The sequence below is a fragment of the Macrotis lagotis genome, chromosome 3, assembly GCF_037893015.1.
Source record: "Macrotis lagotis isolate mMagLag1 chromosome 3, bilby.v1.9.chrom.fasta, whole genome shotgun sequence".
NCBI classification, from domain to species: domain Eukaryota; kingdom Metazoa; phylum Chordata; class Mammalia; order Peramelemorphia; family Peramelidae; genus Macrotis; species Macrotis lagotis.
Genome location: NC_133660.1, coordinates 67,480,095 through 67,503,419, shown reverse-complemented (window position 1 = coordinate 67,503,419; position 23,325 = coordinate 67,480,095). Strand labels below are relative to the sequence as shown.

Here is a 23,325-nt window from a genome sequence, read left to right as displayed (position 1 = left end):
AGTACAATTGAGTCACATAATAAATTTAAGAATTAGTCAGGAGGGCTAGGTGGCACAGTGGATAGAGCACTGGCCCTGGAGTCAGAAGAACCTTAGTTCAAATCTGACCTCAGACACTTAATAATTACCTAGCTGTGTGGCCTTGGGTAAGCCAATTAACCCTATTGCCTTGCAAAAACCTAAAAACAAAGTCAACTTTGTTAGAGAAGCTATTACACATTCACTAAATCTCAGTTTAAGATCTTCGCAGGGAGAAACAGGTACATGGAAAGGGATGTTGTACCAATATTATTTATTCACATGCAAACAGTCTTCATTTTTGATAAACTTGCATTACACAATATTCAACTATACAAAAGAATTCTAAAGGAAATTCACCCCCCCCCCAAAAAAAAACCCTATGTTACTCTCCTGCATTATACTGAACTCTCTTACTCTCCAAATTCATTGATCTTTCCATCGTGGCAGCTAGGTGATGTAGTGGACAGAATTCTAGACCAAAAGTCAGTAAGAAATGGGTTTAAATTAGTCACTTGATACCTGTGTGACCCTGGGCAAGTCATGCACCATCTGCCTGCCAGTTTTCTCAACTATAAAAATGAAAATAACAACAGCTACTGTGAAAATAAAATGAGATAATATTTGCAAAGTATTCAACACAATGCTATATAAATGCTTATTCTACTTCCACTGTGGTATGCTTTCTCTCTAAGATACTTTCTAGTTCTGACATATTTTGTTTCTCTGAATGAGTCTTCAAAATAAGCATACTAAGCAAAAACCTCCTGTGTCTATAAAAAGTAAACAGTCTAATTAAAATGGCAAGAGACTGTACATACATCTCAATCAGATACTTTCAGACGCCCTTACTCTGAAGGTCTCAGAATAATGTGGCAAGGACTTTTAAACAAACATCATTTTTCATATACTGTCTATTGGGAGTCTCATTGAAAGATAGGAGACGATGCCATGTGGATTCGAACAGCGAGGTCAACCAAAGCTATTCAGTGCTTAGATCTACTGAAGGCAATTAATCTGCTAACTAGGTTTTTTTCTTTCTTTTTTTCCTACAAATAAACTGTCATGTCTACTGTTACATCACGGTGTTTGGTTAACATTTCTGGATAAATGGGTAAAATAAACAACAAAAGAGTTACAGTAGGAAATCTTTCTCCCCTTCATGCCACTTCCAAATCTGTGCTATCTGTGCAAAAAGGAGGAAGCTGTATAACCTGCAAACTATAAGAGTAAAACCAACAAAAACTAAAGAACATCATGGTCAAGTTAAACATTCTTCCTCTAGGGTAGGTGTGCAACCCATGACCTGCAGACCCTGAAAGCTGATTCATTCAATATTACATTTTATTACTATACTCAGTAATATTGAATACACTGTAGTAATAATCCAGCATTAAATTCCACCTGTGGCCTTTGACAAGGTTTTGTTGGGTGGTACTGCCTAAAAGAGCTAAAAAGTTGGACATCCATGCTCTAAAGCAGGGGCGGGAAATTTTTTTTCTGCCAAAGGTCATTTATAACATCATTCACAGACCATACAAAATTATAAATTTAAAAATTAGGGGCTATATTTGGTCAAATATTTATTTAATGCAACTTTAAAAAGCTCCTAGATTTATTGAATTTCGAGTCCCACCTGCAATTGTCTTGGCAGTGCCAAGACCAAATGATTTCACAGGCCTTATACTGCCAACAACCCAAACATTCCTCCCTCCTGCTCTAGGGGACTGAGATGGATCAGTTCATTGTTACAAGCAATGATAATGAGGAAATTTCTACTTATTCTACTCCACAACTTATATTCTTAGCTGCTGAAGACATGGAGAGAATTATGTGATTAGCGTCAAGTCACAAAGCCAATATGGGTTAAAAGAAGGACACTGAAACTGGCCAGGACTCCTTGACTCCAAATCGGGTACTATCCCACCTCATGCTGTTTTCTACTAAGATAGATACCTTCCTATTAGAGATAAATCCTACCAAAAGCAAGTCTCCAAGCCAGAAGATAAAATGAGTTTATCTGAAAATTTAATTCACCTAATAAGCAATGTTATAAAACCTTTTAGTAAGCAATGTTATAAAACTCTTTGTGAAAAGTGATACTTGAGTATTTAAGAAAATGATGAAACTGCCAACTGTCACTGAGAGACTGTTATTGTTAAATGTCACTGTCCATTTCCCTCTCAGACCATACCCCAACACAACTGTCACTGTGATCTTAAAGTTTCCTGTAAATAAAGTTAATCCCCTGCTTTTTACTATGCCTGGCAGTTGAACAATGATGGAAAAAGCAAAGGACAATAAAGCAGACAATCAAGATTCAAGACTTAGTCCTGATAGCTGAGGTCAATGATTTAACTCCTCTTTGAGCCTCAATTTCACCTATCATTAAAAAAGTGAACAAGACTTACTTGGTTTCCATCAGATACTTATTGTGAATAGTCAGGTAATGTATGGGAAGAATAGTTTCTACTTTTAAGACTTTCATAAAAATGAATTTAAAATCATTGACTGTACATACCTGTTTTGGGATGTATTGCAAAAAAGCCTTGTGGATTTCCACTAGTTATTTTGTAGGTCAGTTTGTCACTAGAGCTAGAATCTGGATCAAAAGCCTCAATCTGCACAACAGACACATCCTTGGGCGAATTTTCCATGACTTCTGGATAATAAACTGGCTCTGATGTCTGGGGTGCATTGTCATTAACATCCTCAACTTCGATATAAATCTCAGTGAATGATGAAAGAGGCACAACACCCTGATCTGTTGCAAAGACTGTCAGCCAGTAATGGGAGACAGTCTCACGGTCCAACTTTTCAGCAGTCTCTATGATACCTAGAAAGGAAACAGAGAAGAATCATTAAACGCCATTCGGAAAGCCAGTCAGCAACTTTTATTCACCACTTCCAAAAATTCTGACAGTTGGGGGGGGGGTGCAAATGGATCAAAATGTGATTATTGCTTAGGGTTGGGGGATGGGAGTGGAGAGAACAGAACTGAAGAGGGCAGCCTTTGTAGGCTTTCATTTGGTTCACCAACTCTGCAGTAGGAGGAACTCTAACATGAAGTTCTGAATAGCCTTTCTAATGATGGGAAAATTAATGAATATGGTCATGGACCAATAGTAAGGGAAGGAAATTCTCAATTAGGGGACCACACACTAGATATGAATCAAAGTTGAAAAAGGTCTTAGAGAACACATATTCCAATAATAATTTACATCTTGCTTTACAAAGGTTTATTGTTTTTGGTTTTTTTCCCTCAGATCAAGTATAAAACCAAAAAGAGAGGCAGAATGGCATTGTGTACAAAGACAATCTCAAAGCCAGGAAGAATTATGTTCAAGATCTGAAACAAACTGGCTTTATGATCCTGGACAAGTCAATGACTCAATTCTATATACAGTACAAGTGTTGACTGCACTAAAACTTTTGGGATAGCCTGTGTAAGCTGAAAAGAAGGTGCTGACTGGCATTACTAGAGGGAGTTTCCTCACCAAGAATTCTATGAACCAGGGAAACCATAGGTCCGCTATTACGGTCCCCTAAGAGGAGGACAGGAGAGTTTGAGAGGATAAGTGATATGCTCATGTCCACAAATTTAATAAATGTTGGTGTTGGATTAGAATTTCAGGTGCCCTTCTTTCACTCTAAGATGACTCTAGACTCTGTGTCTAGAGGATCAATCTAAAGTTAAAGCATGGCAGCTTGTAGCTGTACTGGGCTTGAATTCAAACTCCACCCAGGATACCTACTTGCTCGGTGACTTAAGTAAGTTGACAACCTAACTGAACATAATGGGTTTCATTCCTTGAAAAAACAGGACTAATTATATTTATACTATTGAGAGGACCAAATGAGATAATAAGACTCAAAAGTGGGACAGGGGTGAAGAAAAGAAGAGGAGGGGTAGCTAGGTGGTACAGTGGATAGAGCACTGGCACTGGAGTAAGGAGGCCCTGAGTTCAAATCTGGACTCAGACACTTAATAATTACCTAGTTGTGTGACCTTGGGCAAGCCACTTAACCCCATTGCCTTGCAAAAAAAGGGGGGGGAGGGGGCGGAGCCAACAAGAGTGCATCCTGTCCTGGGCGCTTTCTCATAAATCTTTGGAACTAAGGACTCTAACTAAATTTTCAAGAGACAGAACCCACAGAGGGACCCAGTGAGGCAGTTCTCCTACTCAAGGTAACCTGGAAAAGGGCAGAAAGGCTCTGCTCCCCAAGTTTGGAGGGGCGGCCCGCCAGAGGGGTGGCCCGCCGGAGCCAAAGAACTTCAGCCTCCCGGAGGCAGCCCCAGGGTGCTGGGAGCCATGGCTCACAGCAGTGGGGGAGTCTCCTGAGCTGCACCCCAGGAGTACTGGGCACAAAGTGGGGGAACAGCGGGGGACCTCTGCCAGAGCGAGCATGTGAAGCCCAGCCCTCAGGGCACACAGCGAGCTGCTTGGCCACTGCATTCCAGATCCAGGAAACAGAAGCAGGCAGAACCAGTAAGCAGGAGCCCCCAGGACATGAGTGCTGGGCCTAGGGAGGAGACTGAAGAGAGACTGTCAAGCTCTGTGCTCTGCCCCTGGAACAGGACTCTGGGGCTCTGACCACATTCAGATCCTGATCGCAGTCTAAGCCCTCCATAGAACAGCAGGGCCACCCCCCCACCTCAGCCCCATGGCAGAGGGGGGCGCTTATGGTCATTCACAGACCAGGAGGGAGGACAGAGCCTCACACACTGAGACCCTTGTGGAAGTGTCCCAAAAGGTCAGAAAGCACCCCAAAAAACAGTCTTAGGCTGGGAAAAGGAGCAAGCAGAGAAACAACATTGAGAAATACATTATCTATGAACCCAAGAAGGATCAATATACTGAGTCTGAAGATGAGGAAGCAAAAGGTCCTGCATCTATAGACTATAAGAAAAATAGAAATTGGGCTCAGGCTATGACAGAGCTCAAAAAAGACTTTGAAAATCAAATGAGGGAATTAAAAGAAAAACTGGGAAAAGAAAGGAGATGCAGGAAAAACATGAAAATGAAGTCAGCAGCTTAGTCAAGGAAATCCAAAAAAAATGCTGAAGAAAATAGCATGCTAAAAACCAGCTTAGGTCAAATGGATAAAACAGTTCAAAAAGTTATTAAGGAGAAGAATGCTTTAAAAAGCAAAATTGAGGGGTGGCTAGGTGGCGTAGTGGATAAAGCACCGGCCTTGGAGTCAGGAGTACCTGGGTTCAAATCCGGTCTCAGACACTTAATAATTACCTAGCTGTGTGGCCTTGGGCAAGCCACTTAACCCCATTTGCTTTGAAAAAAAATGAAAAAAAACTAAAAAAAAAAGCAAAATCGGTCAGGTGGAAAAACAGATAACAAAACTCTCTGAGGAGAACAAATCCTTCAGACAAAGAATAGAACTCAGGGAGATTGATGAATTTACCAGAAATCAGGAATCAATACTTCAAAACCAAAAAAAATGAAAAATTAGAAGAAAATGTGAAATATCTCACTGAAAAAAGAACTGGTATGGAAAACAGACTTAGGAAAGATAATTTAAAAATTATTGGAATACCTGAAAGTCATGATCAGGAAAAGAGCCTTGACATCATTTTCAAAGAATTACTACAGGAAAATTGCCCTGATATTCTTAGAAGCAGAGGGCAAAATAGAAATGGAGAGAATCTACCGATGCCCCTGAGAAAGAGATCCCAAAAAAAACAACCCCTAGGAATATTATAGCCAAGTTCCAGAACGCCCAAGTCAAAGAGAAAATATTACAAGCAGCCAGAAGGACACAGTTCAAATATCGTGGAGCTGCAGTCAGGATCACACAGAATTTAGCAGCAACTACATTGGAAGCTCATAGGGCTTGGAATATAATATACCAGAAGGCAAAAAAGCTTAGAATGCAACCGAGAATCAACTACCCAGCAAAAAATCAATGTCCTCTTCCAGGGAAAAAGATGGACTTTCAATGAACCAGAGGAATTTCAAATATTCCTGTTGGAATGGCCAGAGCTGAACAGAAGGTTTGATCTTCAGATACAGGACTCAGGTGAAGCATGGAGATTGGAGGAGAAGGGGGGAATATGAGGGACTTAATGATGATGAACTGCATGTATTCCTGCATAGAAAAAATGACACTGATAATGCTCATATGAACCTTCTCAGTAAATAGAGCAGGTAGAGGGAGCTTTTATAGTTGAAGCACAGGAGAAAGATGAATTTGAAGATAAAATACGGTGTAAAAATGGAGTCAATAGAAAAAAAAGGGAAATGTAATGGGAGAAAGAAAAAGGAGAGAGGGAACAGGCCAAGATATTTCATATAATAAGATTTTTTTTATTACAATGAGCTATTGCAATGATATGGAAGGGGGGAGGCAAGGGGGAATGAGGGAACCTTTGCTCTCATCAGAGGTGGCTAGGAGAGGAAACAGCATATATACTCAATGGGGTATAGGCATCTGGAGTAAGAAGGGGGGACAGGGGGAAGGGGGGGTGATGTGAGTGATGAAGGAGAGGATGGACCATGGGGGAGAGTGGTCAGATATAACACATTTTCCTTTTGACTTCTTAGAAGGGGATGGGATTGGAAGGCCTGTCCAGGACCATAGGGCCAAGTGGATGCTGGGCCTAAGGGGTGGTATGGGGGCTCAGGGCCTCTTGGCCCCAGGACCAGGGATCTGTCTGCTGTGCCACTCAGCTACGCTACAGCAGAGTCACGAGTGAAAGGAGAGAGAAAATATAGTACATGGTAGTGGAGAAATATGAAAGGAGGGAGTTGCGATCAGCAATGGCAACAGTGTAAAAATATGGAAGTAACTTTTGCTATGGACTTATCATAAAGAATGTGACCCACTCGCGACAGAGTTGTTGGTGTTGGAACAAAGACTCAAGCATATTTTATTATTATTATTTTTGAGGGGGTGCAGGGCAAATGGGGCTGGGTGGCCCACCTGGGGCCACATAGCGGGGTGATCGTTGGGTGTCTGAGGCCGGATTTGTACCCAGGTGCTCCTGGCTCAAGGGCCAATGCTCTGTCTGCCACCTAGCCACCCCTACTATTATTACTATTTTATTTTATTTTGGGTTTTTTTTTCTTTTGGGGGGGGGGGTTTGCAGGGCAGTGGGGTTTGGGTGGCTTGCATGTCACACGGCTGGGTGATTGTTGGGTGTACGGGGCAGGATATGGGCTTGGGTGCTCCTGGCTCCAGGGCTGGTGCTCCATCCACTGTGCCACCTGACCATGCCTACAATTACTATTATTTTTTTTTAATTTTAATTTTTTTCTCCCCTTTACTTTATCACTCAAGTGAGTCTATATTTTTTGGGGGGAGGGGGTATTCTGTTTACTCTTAAACAAGAATATTTTATTAATGTATAAAAAACATTTGTACAAAATGAGAATAAATATTAAATATTAAAAAGGGGGGGGGAAGGAAAAGGAGGGGAGAGCAGGAGGAAAAGAGGGAGAAGAAACTGATATTGTTCTTGTTATAAAGAACAATGATGAATAAATTGAAGAGAAGAGCCCTGTAACCCAGGGAAATCAAACTACTAGCATCTCAACAATGTTATCCCCAAAGGCAGATATCTTTATTATTTTCTTCTTGCTTTCAACCTTCATTGCTTCTATAATCAACTCCTAACAGGCTAATATCTGAAAGAAGCTATTTGTTCACAAGTTTTTTTTTCTCATCATTATCCTGAGCTTTTCAGAGTAAGAACATCTGAAGATTGGAGAATAAGTTATCAACATGCAATTGTCAATGCCTCCTCTTCCCCAGTTTTCCCCTCCTACAATCTCTCCTTAATACACTTAAAAATACAACTAGGACCCCTCAGACATGCATTCCAAGTGGTCACTTAGGTACTCTGAAAGATTTCCTTTAGTTTTGCAGTGTTATTTTAATTTATTTTCAATTACTTCAGAAAGTACAGTACTTGTATCACAATAAAAGAAACTACAAATAATTCCAAAATAAAAAAATAACTTGATACAAAATTATTTATTGGCATTAGTACTGGGTATTCGGTTTTTTAATCTTTTAAATCTCTGTCAGGGCTCTCATGAAAGGCCTAGCTCTCCAGCTCTGCTTTATTCAGGATACCTTGGTATCTATAAAGCCCTGTCTCACTGGGTCTGCTGGCACACAACTAGAAAAGATTACCTGCCCAGACACAGCAGGTAGTAGCATAATCCCAAGACCAAGAACAGGCAGACTCTTTCCTATAATCAATAGCCATAAGCATGTCCAACAGAACCAATCTGTCCGGGCTGATTTCCCAGACTCTAAAACCAATCTGCCTACTGGAACTCCCACTCCCCAACTGTTCTGGCCTGGTACTTCCTTGGAACCCAAACTGGCCTATTTATTTGAATGCTGACTATCCTTCCTGCCCTTATATACTTGCTCTAGGCTCCTAGACTGAGTACTGGTCCTATCTGGCTTCAGACATTTGGGTGTCTCTCTAGAGTTCTCCACCTGAAGGCTCCATTTCCACTAACGTTCTATGACCTTACCAGACTCCTTTATCTCTCCCAATTGCAGTAAGCTATGTGTTAATTCCTGAAATGATGATCTTCCAGGTCTAATGCCTTAGACTCCCAAATGAGCATACTGCCAGCCCTCTGCACATCTACATCCTTTTCATCAAGGAATTCTAGCATAGATAGAAGGGGCATTATAACCCCTATTATTAAGAAGTCAGTAAATATTATTGCTGTCCTTTCCAATCCATAAATGATTTCCTGAGTTTCATCACACACACACACACACACACAGACACACACAGACACACACAGACACACACACACACACACACACACACACACACACACACACACAAACACACAGACACAGAGTTAAGAACCCATGCTTTTTTTTTGGGGGGGGGGGAATTCATCATTCATACCACACTTACCACCAGTTCCAGTCCTCAAATCTATCTCTCTGAGAAAGAACAGTAGACTGAAAAGAATTCTGGACTAGTTTAATTACTAAATGGTTGAAATTAGACCTCAGATCCTAAAAACAGTTAATAACTCTAACGTTTTGAGAAAAAAAAGTTTTTAACTGGTAAATGATTCTTAGAAGCAAGAAGGTAAAGAGGGAGGGGGTGAATGAAGGACAATTATTTAGAAGTATAATCATACTTAATAATGTTTCACTGATTCTTATTGGTCTCTAAAGAAACAAAGGGCTTTCTTTTAAAAGATGGTACAAGGAAGGCAGTGGATTGAGCCCGTGGCCCTGGAGTCAAGAAGACCTGAGTTCCAATCCAGTCTCAGACACTTAATCTAGCTGTGTGTGACCTTGGGTAAGACACTTAAGCCCACTGCCTTGCCAAGAAAAAAAATGATCTAAGGAATAGAACACACCAGGTCTGGATGCATCTTCCTGACTCATCTTCCTGAGTTCAAATCAGGCCTCAGACACTTCCTAGTTGTGTGACCCTGAGAAAACTACTTAACCCTGTTTTCCTCAGTTATTTGCCTCAAAGAGGAGCTGTAGAAGGAAAAGACAAACCACACCAACATCTTTACCAAGAAAACTCCAAAGAGTAGGATGAACAACAAAAGAAAGGAAAAGTATTACTGTATCACCTTATAAATAGCGAAAAACTCAAAGTGATTAAAGAATCAGGGAGTACATTTGAGAGCAAGATTTTAACCTTTTTTGTGTCCTAGACCCCCCTCCCCAGAAAGTCTGGCATATGGATCTTTTCTCAAAATAATATTTTAAATACACAAAATAGAATATAAAGAATTACAGAAGAAATTAATTAAATTGAAATTATTATTTAAAAAAAAATAAGCACGTTTTCAGAACACCCCACCCCCGGTTAAGAACCCTTGATGTAGACTTAAGAAGACACCTCAGAAGCCATCTCACCCAACTTCCTCATTTTAGAGGAGAAAACTGAGGAAGGCCCAGGACAGTGACAAAACTTGCCTATGGACACAGAGCTAGTTAATATCTGGGCAAGATTTGAGCTCAATTTCCTGATGCCAAATCCAACATGCAAATTACTATTCTTCACTGCCTCTCAAAAGCAGCAGAGTCCAACATCAAAACTAACTAGTTTGTTTGCTCTAGCAAAATTCCAGTCCTGTTAGCTCTTATTTTTTACTTTAACCAGAACTGAATGACAGAAAATCATAAATTTAGGGAAAGAGTATCCTTTGCCTGACTTTAACTTTTTCCTCATCTGTAAAATGAGGGGACTAAACTAAGAGACCTCTAAAGCATTTCCAGCTCTAAATCTGATTCTGGAGGAAGTATATAGTCCTTTTTCTAATTTCTTTAGAATATAAACTGATGTGTGTTAACTCCACACAATAAAGTCACCCTAGTCACCCACATTAAGAGACTCAGAGAATGATAACAAAAAGACATCATCTCTCTTCAAAAGATGAGACGACTGAAATAGATGAGATTTTCCAAACATCAAAATGAAGGATATGCAAGCATAACAAATGAACATATGTTAGTCTCAGTTCTTTGCCAAGGCCTCAACAAAATCATGTAATTTGTTTGACAGGGAAGGTATTAAAAATTTTCCAAGAAGACAGAGTGTGTGGATGCTTCCATTGCTTCTCCTTTTGAAGATTAGTCCTCTAATTACTTATGGTGCCAGCCATTTTATGCTTTTCATCATCCTAAAAAAATGGCTTGCTATTAGCATATGTATCAATAGCTCCCAAGAAACAGAATCTTATCCAATTAAGATTAAAAAAAAGTCAGGATGTATATCTCATTCATATTTTTCAAATTAAAGATATATGCCTACATTCAAATAGATGGTAATGGATATGTAGGTTGGGAAAGCACAACACTGGGATTCAGGAAATTTAGGGGATTTTTATCTTTATGAAATTATATATTTTGCTCCAATGAAGATAATGAGAAGATAATGAAGTACATACTCCTTGTCTCAGGAGAGAGGTGAAGGATTACAGGATACAATGGATTAGAGAGGAAATCAATTAAATTAAAATAGTATTTTTTTTTTGGAAAAAAATTTAAGCAAATTTACAAGTCTCCAAGAACCCTTAATTTAGAGTAAGAAGAGATCTTTAGTAGCCAATTAGCCCAACTTCCTCATTTTACATGGAAGGGAACTGAAGGAGGCCCCAGAAAATGAATTGATTTGTCCAGGGTCACAGACTAGGACAGGTACCCTAGATTTGGCTCTCATGTTGATTGGTTTTCTTTCATTGTTTTCCTTTGTTACCAAGCTTAGGGAGGAGGGGAAAGGAGAAACATCAATGTCCTTGGGAAAATAACAAGATGCATCAGTGAATTTTTTTAAAAAGTCAAACAATCAAAACAAGCTACTACGTTGGAAAATAATGAACCAGGCACTGGGAATACACAGATTAAAAAATAAAATAGTCTCTGGTTCTCAAAGAGTAAAGGAAAAAACAGTAAACATACAAATATATCCCCTGGCTGATGAGGTTGTAAAAAGATTGTAGACTAAAGTCTGCTAGGGCCCTAAAAAGATCCTAAATTTGGATAGGAGAAATCTTTAGTTCCAAGATATTAGATTCCATTCAAAGCTGGAAACTTACAGATTTCTAGCTATGAAATGAGAAGGAAATTCATCTTCTACTCTAGAATCATTCAACAAATAAATATTCATTTGTTGTGTCCTGGGGTGCAAAGACAAAAACAAAACAAAACAAAAGACCTTACATCCTTACCCAAGGAGTTTACATTCTATTGACAGAATGTGCCATATGCACAGGTAAACATAAAGTGTAAGTAAATATAAGTATGTGGAACATAGCACTAAGTTAATCAAAGTGTGTGTGACAGTGTGACAAAGAGAAGAATGAGAGAAAAGTTAAAGAGAGGAAAAAAGAAAGAGGAGGAGGAGAAGAAAAGAAATAAGAAGAAACATTTCAATAACTGGAGAGATCAGGACAGGTCAGGTGGCACCTGAGTTGTGAGCTGATGGAAGCAAAAGATTCTACAAAGGTGAAGGACTGCAAAGAACCATGGGTCTAAAAGCTGTGGAAGTGGGGTGGAACAATGCAGATAGGAAGCTATATTAGGTTGATCTGAACAAAGAGTACATGAAATAGGAATGGAAAGGGACTTAGAAAATAGAATGTGAGGAGTTTTAAATGCCTGGCTGAAGATTCCATATTTTATTCCAGAAGTAATAGAGAGCCTCTAAAGATATCTTAATAGAGTATCATGTTCACATCTCCATTTGAGAAATAGCAATTTGGCAGCTCATGGATGATGAACTAGAAACAGAGAAGAGACAAGAGCCACAGAAGCCAATTAGAAGATTACTGATAGAGTTCAAGTAGGAAGTGATGAAGGCCCAAAGGATACACTGTAGAGACAATCGATAAGATGGGACAACTGACTGGATAATCTCCATGAGGGGAAAGCAAATGGACAAGGCTAACTGAAAGCCTGTGAACAAAGACTTAGAAGAATGATTTACCTTAATTCAAGCCTCATTTCTGTTTATTTCAATCCATTATCTTCTTTTTCTCCTGCCTCCTTTCATTTATGAGTCTTATTCATCCTCTTCATCATACCTTTACCATTTTCATAGACCCTTTCTCTAATTCCACCCCCCCACACACAAATGCTTCTTTGCCACTCTCATTCTTCAATATATACCTTCTTGTATACCTATGAACATCTTTCCATTCCTCCTGTCTCTTGCCTCCTTCCTCTCCAAGTTTGCAACTTTCCTTCTCTGACCTTTTTTGTTTCTATCTAGATGTATTCCCTTCATTATTTACTCTCCTAACATTTCTGAGGCAGGAGCTAATCAGATTTAGACTGAGTTGATGGAAAGTGTGGGCAAAGAAGTACACAGAAAGAAATTAGATGCAAGGTTGTGAACAGGGCCGAATGGAGTTAGAAGCCCGGAGGCCCTGGCACAGGGAGAATAAAACCCTGAATCATCAAATACAATGAGTTCCCCATTGAAAGGAGGAGGGTACAGGAAGCCAGTGGGAAGGAACACATGGTGGAGGCAGGTAAAAAGGGCATATAGATAGGCCATATTGTGCCCACAAAAGAAAAATTTGACCTAGTCTATTATATGAATAGGATTATATTATTACAAATTCCAATATAACTAGTGTATGATTCTAAAGTTACAATGGTGGCATTCAGTGAGAGGTAGATAGGGAGGAAATGATTACTACAATATAAGGAAATAATTCCAAAGAACCACAAAATCTTGAATTATATTAAGCAAGAATGCCTCTCATTCCAAACATACTATTTAGGATTTCAAGACCACCATCAGATGTCACTATGGAAACTCATTTAAAATGCATTCAGAAACAGAACCAGAACTGAGGGGAAAACAAACACACAGTGTAATTTAAAATAGAACTTCATCTCCTATGCCAACATACTTGAAGGCTGAATTCATCACACATTTTCTTTCTAGAAGGATTCATTAATGCCAGTATTACAAAATCAGGATATTAAATGTAGGTTGATGTTGTTTTCTCAGTCTGGATATCAGCACTGTTTTATATACAACAGTATAAAGTTGGCTGCACAAATAAATGATTCAACCCAGGGTTTCAAGAATAAATCATTCTACCACTGACTACTGTAAACTAATGGTGCTGATAACTTGAATACAGCCCACCCAATTGGAAAATGGGCTAAGCTCATATAAACGATCATAAACCAGCTATACTTCTATTCTTTTTTTAAAGAATTGAGATGAAGCAGCTAAGTCCACTAAAAATGGAGCCTGAAGCCCTGTGTTCAAATCCCAGCTCACACACTATGGTGCTGGAAAAGGTATCAACTCCCCTGAAGATCAGTTATCTCATCTGAATGTAAAATGGGTGTGAACACTACCTGCAACACCTCCCCAGCTCACAGGGTTGTTCTGAGTAAATGACTGAAAAAACTGTCATAGAAATGAACTATTATTACTCTTCTAAGCAACTATTACAATGGTCACAAGCTCAGAAAAAACCTCAGTAACAAAATAGCTGTTTTCCTTGCCATAAAGAGAAAGATATGGGGGTCAAGGGCACAAGTTCATTGGCTAAATATCTGAAGGAGGATGATCCTGGAAGAAGATTAGGAGCAGCATCAACTCATAAAACAGTACCTGCCAGTGGGAGAGGAAAAGAAGAAAACAAAAAGCTTGGTGTGAGACATGAACAAAGCATATGACTCCCCAAAGCATTTAGAGATGAAACTGTAAGGAAAACTAATAGCCACAAAAAGGAACAGATGTGCCAGTATTTCTGAGGCTTAGTCGTATTATCAATGTCAGTGAAATGCATCTGGACTCTCCCTTGGTATTTGATAAGCCATTTGAGGAAGAAGAAAGAAATGAAGTCCTGATGGGGGAGGAATTATGAAAAAAATACAGAGAGAAGATTATTGTTGGAGACTACACAATTTTATAAGAAATCAGATACCAATTTTAAGACAATCCAAAGAGAGGAAGATTACAAAAAGATGGCGAAAAGATATAGAGAAAGAAAGACAAAAGGGAGAAGTATGGAAGGAGGGAAAGAAGGGAAGGAATGAGGAAAAGGATGAAAAAAGTGAAAGAGGAAGAAATATAAGATTCAAAGATGGAAAGAATCTTATATCATCTGGTTTAATCCCCCTCAATTTAACAAATGAGGAAATTAAGGCCCAGAGAGGATAAGTAACTTGACCCAATGTCACATAAGCTGTGAATTGTCAGAAAAGGCAAATGAACCTTGGTAGAGAATAAATATTATTGACTATTACCTTTATATATACATTTCAACTCTATAATAATCTTTTTAAAAATGATCTCTGTAGAAGATAAGGCCCAACAGGCTTTCACAGATCATAAGTCCACATAAGAGCATATCTTCACAGTTGAACAATTGACTGTATATAATTATTGTGCTGTAGGAAGACTTGGGAAGAAATGTATGAAATGATGCAGAATAAAGTGAACAGAACTAGTGACAATTTATAAAATTTATGACAACAATCCAAAGAATTCCAAAAGTCTTAGTGCAGTTTTAAGCTATTAAATTTCAAAATGACACTAAGACTTTTCAGACACAGTAAACACTAACAACTCTGAAAGATTTGGAAATGACCAACCATGATTCCAAGAGACTCATGATGAACCACACTAACCCAGCTCCACAAAGAGTTTCAAGGTATAGATTGAGACTCAATTTTTATAAATATGGCCAATGTGGGAATTTGTTTTGTTTGACTATGGATGTGTTTACAGGGTTTTTCTTTCTTTCTTCCCCCCCCTTTTCTTTTTTCTTCTTCCTTCTTTCAGAGGGTGAACAAAAGGGAAAAAAAGGTATAAAACTGACTAAGAATTTTCTTAATTGACACATAAAATATGAGATAGCTTTATTTATTTACTGATTTACAAAAATAAAAAGTTTTTATTAGACGGGAGAAAAAACATCACCCCAACAGCTCTCCTGCAGTGTCTTCATTTCATATTCTGAGATCATAAAGATTTCTTGATCAATAAAACTCCAGATATAATGTTGTTCAATAATCCCTTGATTACCAGGATCAAATAAAATTGAGTCATACATTTGCCAAAGCTGTGTATATTAGTGTCATAAAAGTTCTATACAAAGTCTAACAGAAAAAGATTTTACTAGAGTTTTCAAGTTTTTCTACATTAGGGGTTCTTATATTTTTGTTGTATCAAGGACACTTTTAGCAGTTTCGTGAAACCTATGGGTTCCAACTCAGAAAATGTTTTTAAAAGTATTTTTAAAATACATAGAATTACAAAGGAAATCAATTATATTGAAATAAAGATGTGGGTTTTTTTCCCACTCCAGTTCATAGACTCTTTGAAATCTATCCACTGATCCCAGGGGTGGAGGGGAGGAGAAAAGGAAGTGGGGGGGGGGGCAAAGAATCAGGAGAATAGACTCTAGGTTAAGAAACCTTGCTAAGATAGTCCCATTTTCAAATGACAAAATAAATCATGCTAAGGTCCAAAACAGTGCAGGGTGTTCTCAACAATGCCCTGTCATTAATGATAGAAAAAATGCAGTGGATAAATAATATCTAGTGCCGCAGAATTTAAAGAGCAGCCCTTTGATTGACATCACCATGGATTATGGTCCAGAATGGACGAAGGAAATGGAATGGATTGGCTGACTATGGGCAATTAGACAGTTATTTAATGATTTCAGGTTTATTTTTAACTACAAAAGCTCACTTTCTAAAAGTGCATATTCATCTAGTGATATTTTTTATGGATCACACATGTCAGCAAATCATAATTGCAAATTACTGGAAAAAATGCAATTGGAATAAATACATGGGTGGAGCTGACTATTATTAAGGACTCATTTATTCATTCAACAATCATTTATTAAGTAATACCAACTATTGCTCTCTACTGGGTGCTAGGGATATAAAAATAATAACAAAATAGTCCCTGACCTCAAGGAGTTTCCCTTCTACTAGAAGAGACACAGGAAATAAGGTAAACTATAACATCAGAGACATCATGAGAAAGTTGATCATGTACTTAAAGGGAAGGATAACTGAGGTGCCAGTATTTATACAAATTATTTAAACACAGAAGGGTACTTAATGATTAGCTGTGTGACTTTGGACAAGTCATTTAATGGGGCAGCTAGGTGGTGCAGTGGATAAAGCATGGGCCCTGGAATCAGGAGTACCTGAGTTCAAATCCAGCCTCAGACATAAGAACTACCTAGCTGTGTGACCTTGGGCAAGCCACTTAACCCTACTGCCTTGCAAAAACTTTTAAAAACCCCAAAAACCCAAGTCATTTAACCTCTTTGCCTTCAATAAAAGAAAGAAAAGAAAAAAAAGAAAATATGAAGAGCCAGGAATACTATATCAAAAGACTACAGTAATTTATATGGAGAAAACAACCAAGAATAGAGAACAAGTTCCTCTATCCTTTGAAGAGGTGGGGGGGTAAGGGAAAAGGGGGTCAACATGTAAAACATGAACTTTTTTTTTCCTAATGTGACTGTCTTTACTGATTTCTTATCCTCTAATTCCTCTTTTTAAGAAAAATCAGTTTTTATAAGGAATGACTCTCTAGGGAGTGGTAGGAAGAAATCTAGATGATGTAAAAAGAAATGAGATAAATAAAAATTTAATATTAAAAAGCTAGAAGAAGACTTCCAGAATCACAATTTTATAAACTGATTAAGTAGGATTAAAACTTCAAACAGTAAAATAATTTTTCTTTTTGGAATTGTCTTCTTTTTGTTTTATGAATTTTGGTGATCACCTTAATGCTGAAGAAATAAAAGAAAAAATGTTGACTAAAAATAAAGCTTTGAGGGATCAGTCACCCTCTCTACTACTGGTATGCTTAAAATTCAGACTCTCCAGAAATGATGAGGCAACTGGAATGTTCTAGCTCTATAACTTTCAGGATCACAGAATTAGAGAGGAAAGGGACCTTACAGATAATCAAGTCCCCATTTTTCAGATGAGGAAATTGACTGGAGCAAAAAAAATATAGCAACTTGTCTAAGATAACCCAGGTACTAAATGAGAAGGGAATCAAGTTGTCCTGATTCCAGATCTAGCAGACTGTTCCTGTCTCCATGGATTTTTTTTATAACAAGTTTGAAGCTTTCTGAGAACAATCTAAACATACCAACTAAGCTCAGATAACTTCATTTACTCAAAGGCAATATTTTAAAAGTCTATACACTGGTAAACCAAGCAACTGCCTAAAGCATTCTATTATAAAGTATGCTCTAACACAGCAACTGTACACAGGGCAGATTCAATCACAAGAAAATGTCAAAAGTGAACCCACAGATACAAGAAGGAAGTATTTCCACTGTGAATATGGCATGGCTAACCTCTTCTGAATCTCTGTTTCCTCTTTGTCTGGGAAGGCTCTCTCCTTTGGGCATAAGAACTCTTTTGCAAAGGAAAGAAATGTCTACTACTCCAGATATGTAAAATTTACTTTTAATGAGTCAGAAAAAAGCCATGTTTTTTTTCTCTTCCTGGTTTTCTAGTGAATCCATAAATGATAGTGCCCCTAGGCCTCTGTACCAGTTATGAAAGTTCACATGGTAAGATGAGGTCACAATTAAAAATCAAAGAAATGGACAGTGTTCATTAGTGATCAGCAACTTTGTACATTATACTTCTTGGTTGACTCTAGCTTCTTTTTCACCTATTATTATGAAATTTTTTAAGGACATTACAAGTGTTTTCTGAGCCTGGAAAAGATATAAATTATGCTTGACTGGGTAACAAATATGTCATAAAAAAACCCTTTAAATTAGCCTGTTATATGGTATAAATAGAATTCAGGGCAAATATAGTGACAGTCTCTATCCAGAGACTCTAGAAGAGAAAGTGGGATGGGTGTAGAGATCTGCATTTTGAATCTTGTCTCCAATATTTATTACCCATGGGACACTTATTCAGCTTCTCTGAGTCTTAGTGTCATCACCTGAAATATAGAGATAGATAAATACTGGCTGTTGGCAAAAGATTTTTAAGATTCAGCTGTATTTATTTTCATATTCTTCCCATCAATATATTATTTGTTAAAACCTTTTTTGACAGGATAGTAGTATTCTAATCTTAATTCTATCATAAAATATCTGTGATCTTGAGCAAATAATTTTATCTATGAAATTGCAATTGGAAGTCGAGTTAAAATTCTTTGTCTATTATATATTGAAAAGGAATAGCAAGAATTGCAATTTCATGTACAATCATTTTTTTTCTATTCTACTATGTTATGGAAATGCTTGCTTTATTTCTCAAGTTCAGAATAAAATAAATAAAAAAAATTTAAAAACCCTCTAAATCCTAAAAAAAAACCACAGACTTTGAAAAGCAATCATTTTAGAACTAAAAACGTCTATCAGCTAAAAGTTATAGCTAGAGAGAACAATTAGCAAATTTCATATTTTGAAAATAGTTTTAACTTAATGAGTTCTGTTTGGGGGGGGGTAAAAGTTTGAGGGAGTGGAATGAGAATGTTCAGGTTCCCTAAGCAAATTTGATTATGTAAAGCACTCATTGAAGTGCTCAGAAAAGAGTAAGCACTTCATGAATATTTGTTCCCTTCCCTTTCCCTACAATAAGTACAAACCAAAAGCATAAACAAACACAACAGAACTACCATTTTGTAGCTGATTTTCTGAAGAGTCTCTCTTTGAAATAAAGCTAGCTGGTCCTTGAAATAAAGAGCTCGACACAGTTGGCAGTGCTACTCCATGCATTCCTATCCCTCTGGAATCCATTAGGAAGGACAATGTTACTGTGACAATAGAAGGTAACTGCCATATCACAATGACACATCAGAAAATGGCTTTTCTGTAAGGGAAATGTTACCAGATCATTAGGAGCATACATTTTCCAAAGTTGATCATTGTGTTGTTCAATCATTTTTCAGTCATATGGGTCTTCATGGTTCCATTAGAGTTTTCTTAAGAAAGATACAAGAGTGATTTGCCATTTCCTTCTCCAGCTCATTTTATAGATGAGGAATGGAGGCAAACTTACCCAAAGTCACACAACACAGCTAGTAAGGATGTGAGGCCAGATTTGAACTCAAGAAGATGAGTGTTCCTGACTCCAGGCACTTTCTCTAGCCAATGAACCACTTAGCTGCTCCTATAAGCTTTTTGTAATAATAATAATAATAATAAATCTTTAAAAGTGCATTAAAAACACATTCAAGAAAACACCTTCACAAAACCTTCAATGTTTTTTATTTAAATATTTTTAAATTATGGTAAAAATTATTTTCATAGGAGCTTTAATTTTTCTAGAATGTAGGCATTCTACCCACCATGATTCTTATCCTTCATTATCGAAGAAGATCAAAGGGACAACACTATGTTGGAGACAAATTACAGTGTGTCCGACTGTGGCTGATCAGACCAATACAAGCTGGGAAGGCTCTACCACAGGTGAGGCACAAATAATCCATGTGAACACCTTCCCGTATGCACTGACTGTATCTATTAGGAAATATGGTTCAGTATGCTCTTATTTTTTGACACACACACACACACACACATATATATATATATATATGTATATATATATATATATATATACATATATATATATATATACACACACACACACACACACACACACACACACACACAGAGAGAGATAGAGAGAGCCTTATTTTATCCATCTAGATCTCCAATTATCTAGAGCTTTTTGTTAGACAAGATTATAAATACACCCTGCACACACCTTGGGGTGGCAAAGTTGATAGAGTTGGAATCAGGAAGATATGACCTTGAAACCTATTGGGGATACCTACAAGCCATGTGACTGGCAAGTTATTTACCTCTTCATAGGACTAACAACAGCACCTATCCTGTAGGTGGTATAAAGGATTGAGCAAAGCTTAAAAGTGCTCTATGAATACTAGTTCTTATTATTCATTCTTTTTCAACTGAAGGGACTGCAGAAGTTTGAGTCTGTTCATTCAAAAGATTCAGGGAATTCAAGTAATGAGTCTGGAACATTTACATCTTGCTGCATCAACAGCATGCTAAATGGTGATGTACAAGATACTAGGGTGGGGAAAAACCCAACCATATAGCTTGGGGGAGTAATCCTCAGATTTTCATATATTTAAATTATGGAAATTCTTCTGGATGCAGAAGGTCACATTATACACAGCCTATCTGAAGAACTGTTCTCTAGCTTCAGGCTGTCCTGAGCAGGAGGATTTTGGCGCCCCCACCGCTGGGTCACCTGCAGCTCAATTCAACTTGGTTTGAAGAAATTAACTGCCCTCTGCCAAGTCTTTTCACCTGAAGTAATGCTTCTGTGGAGCCAATTAATCACCATAGGCACCATGTGTCTTAAGCTTGATGTAAAAAAATTGTACAGATACCAAATCATGAAAGGCACAGAATCTCAAACACTAACATGAGATAGTCACTCAGGATATATAGTCTGCCCTTTGTTTCATGAACACCAACTACCTTCCACTAGATTGCTTGATGGTTAAAAAATACAAATGATTCTCTTTTAAAAAATCCTTCAAATTATGATCCCAAGTTTTATGGGAATCAAACAATAAGAAAATGAGAACATAGTTTTTCAGACTTTCTATGGCAAATGGGAGGAGATATTTCATTCACTTTGCGTATTAAAAAGAATTCTTCTGTAGCTCAATTCTTAGATATAAAGACCCTCGTGGCAATGGTTATGAGTTAGCAGATTATGAAAGAAAGATTTCTTCTTTCAAATCTCTTGCTGTAGTTTTAAAATATGGACATGTAAAAGTGAGCAACTCTGAAATCTATCAAGTTGGTAAGTGATGACAAGCAGAGAGGCATGGGGAATTCAAAAGCTAATCAGGAAGAATCGGGTTCCAATTTAACTTCTGATTTGGGCTATATAAGACCCTGGGCAAGGGAGGTGCCAATTTACATTGGAAAAGAGGCACTGCTGACTGGAAGTTCCGTACATCAATGACATCACAGGTTTAGACCCTGCCCCTCTAAGTAACTAAAGAATTACAAATATGGACACTAGGTAATAAAATAATGCTTTTGAATTTTAATCCATCCAAAAGGTTGTCTCAAACATGTCAATTTCATCCAATTAACAAATGCTCAAATGATAACACTCCCAATGATCTTCCATGAGAGAGCTTATCCATGAGAATTCTCATTAAAGATATTAATGATTCTATAATGGGAATCAAAACCTGAAATCACTTCTCAACAAAGCATGAAAATGTAGTTTAGCAGAGCTTGCCCTGAGAGTGACACTCTTTGCAAAGCAAGGAAAATCTCTGGTCTGAAACATGATGCTTGAAATCTGATTACAAACTTAATTAATCTACATTCTAATAAGCCAGGCATATCAAAAGGCTTCCTCAGCTAATTTTCAAGCCATTGCAACAATGTAATATAACATAATTTCTAATTTAAAGAGCTAGTGGACATAAATTTTAATTAAATATGACTTTCAATAAAGAGCTAATCCAAATAATGAAAAAGGAAAAGGATGATTCTTAAGTAAGCTGCTTCCCCTTCCGCAGCTAGTTTAAAACAAGCACAAAGGCTAGAGATAAGAAACTAGTATTGCCTAGCACCTCCAGTATGCAATCTACATTTACAAATCATTTTTAACATTAAATTATTAGGTTGCGATCCCCATTTCTACTATAACACATTTAATTAAATTTTAAAAATTAATATTTCAGGATGAAAATATGTTGAAGACATAATGCTGTTAGCTTACAGAACAAGGACAACTATCAAGAAAAAAATATATATAAATTCTAAAACACACATACACACACACACACACACACACACACACACACATACAAACACACACAGAGGTGGTATAAAACTCCCAATTAAGAAACTGTTTTTTCTGGCCTATATGACCAGAAAAGATAATGATCACTGTTGGACTGGTTGTGGGAAATCTGGGACACTACTACGTTGTTGGGGGAGCTGTGAACTCATCCAACCTTTCTGGAGAGAAATTTAGAACTATGCGCAAAAGGCAACAAAAATGTACATACCCTTTGATCCAGCAATACTACTACTAGGTCTATACCCTGAAGAGATGAAGAAAAAGGGTAAAAACATCACTTGTACAAAAATATTCATAGCAGCCCTGTTTGTGATGGCAAAGAACTGGAAATCAAGTAAATGTCCTTCAACTGAGGAATGGCTTAGCAAATTATGGTATATGTATGTTATGGAACACTATTGTTCTATTGGAAACCAGGAGGGACAGGAATTGAGGTAAGCCTGAAGGGATTTGCATGAACTGATGCTGAGTGAGATGAGCAGAACCAGAAAAACACTGTACACCCTAACAGCAACATGGGGATGATGATCAACCTTGATGGACTCTCTCATTCCATTGGTGCAACAATCAGGGACAATTTGGGGCTCTCTGCAATGGAGAATAGCATCTGTATCCAGAGAAAGAATTGTAGAATTTGAACAAAGACCAAGGACCTTTAATTTAGAAAAAAATTGAAATCTTGTTGTCTTATACTTTATGTTTCTTCCTTAAGGATATGATTTCTCTCTCATCACATTCAATTTGGATCAATATATACCATGGAAACAATGTAAAGACTGGCAAATTACCTTCTGTGGGGGGTGGGGGGAGGGGGAGGGCATTAAGGTTAGGGGGAAAATTGTAAAATTCAGAATAAATAAAATCTTTAAAGAATAAAACAATAGGGCAGCTAGGTGGCACAGTGGATAGAGCACTGGCCTTGGAGTCAGGAGTACTTGAATTCAAATCCGGCCTCAGACACTTAATCATTACCTAGCTGTGTGGCCTTGGGCAAGCCAC

The 23,325-nt window shown here is 37.8% G+C and overlaps 1 protein-coding gene across 3 annotated transcripts in view; it reads right to left on the bottom strand.

Annotated features, from left to right (window-relative positions):
* Positions 1-23,325, bottom strand: part of FAT1 (FAT atypical cadherin 1) — a 170,871-nt gene that overhangs the window by 89,398 nt on the left and 58,148 nt on the right. For all 3 annotated transcript variants that reach the window (XM_074228791.1, XM_074228793.1, XM_074228792.1), the window contains exon 3: positions 2,540-2,854. In XM_074228791.1, the coding sequence (XP_074084892.1) occupies positions 2,540-2,854 (315 nt within the window). The remainder of the gene's footprint in view (positions 1-2,539; positions 2,855-23,325) is intronic.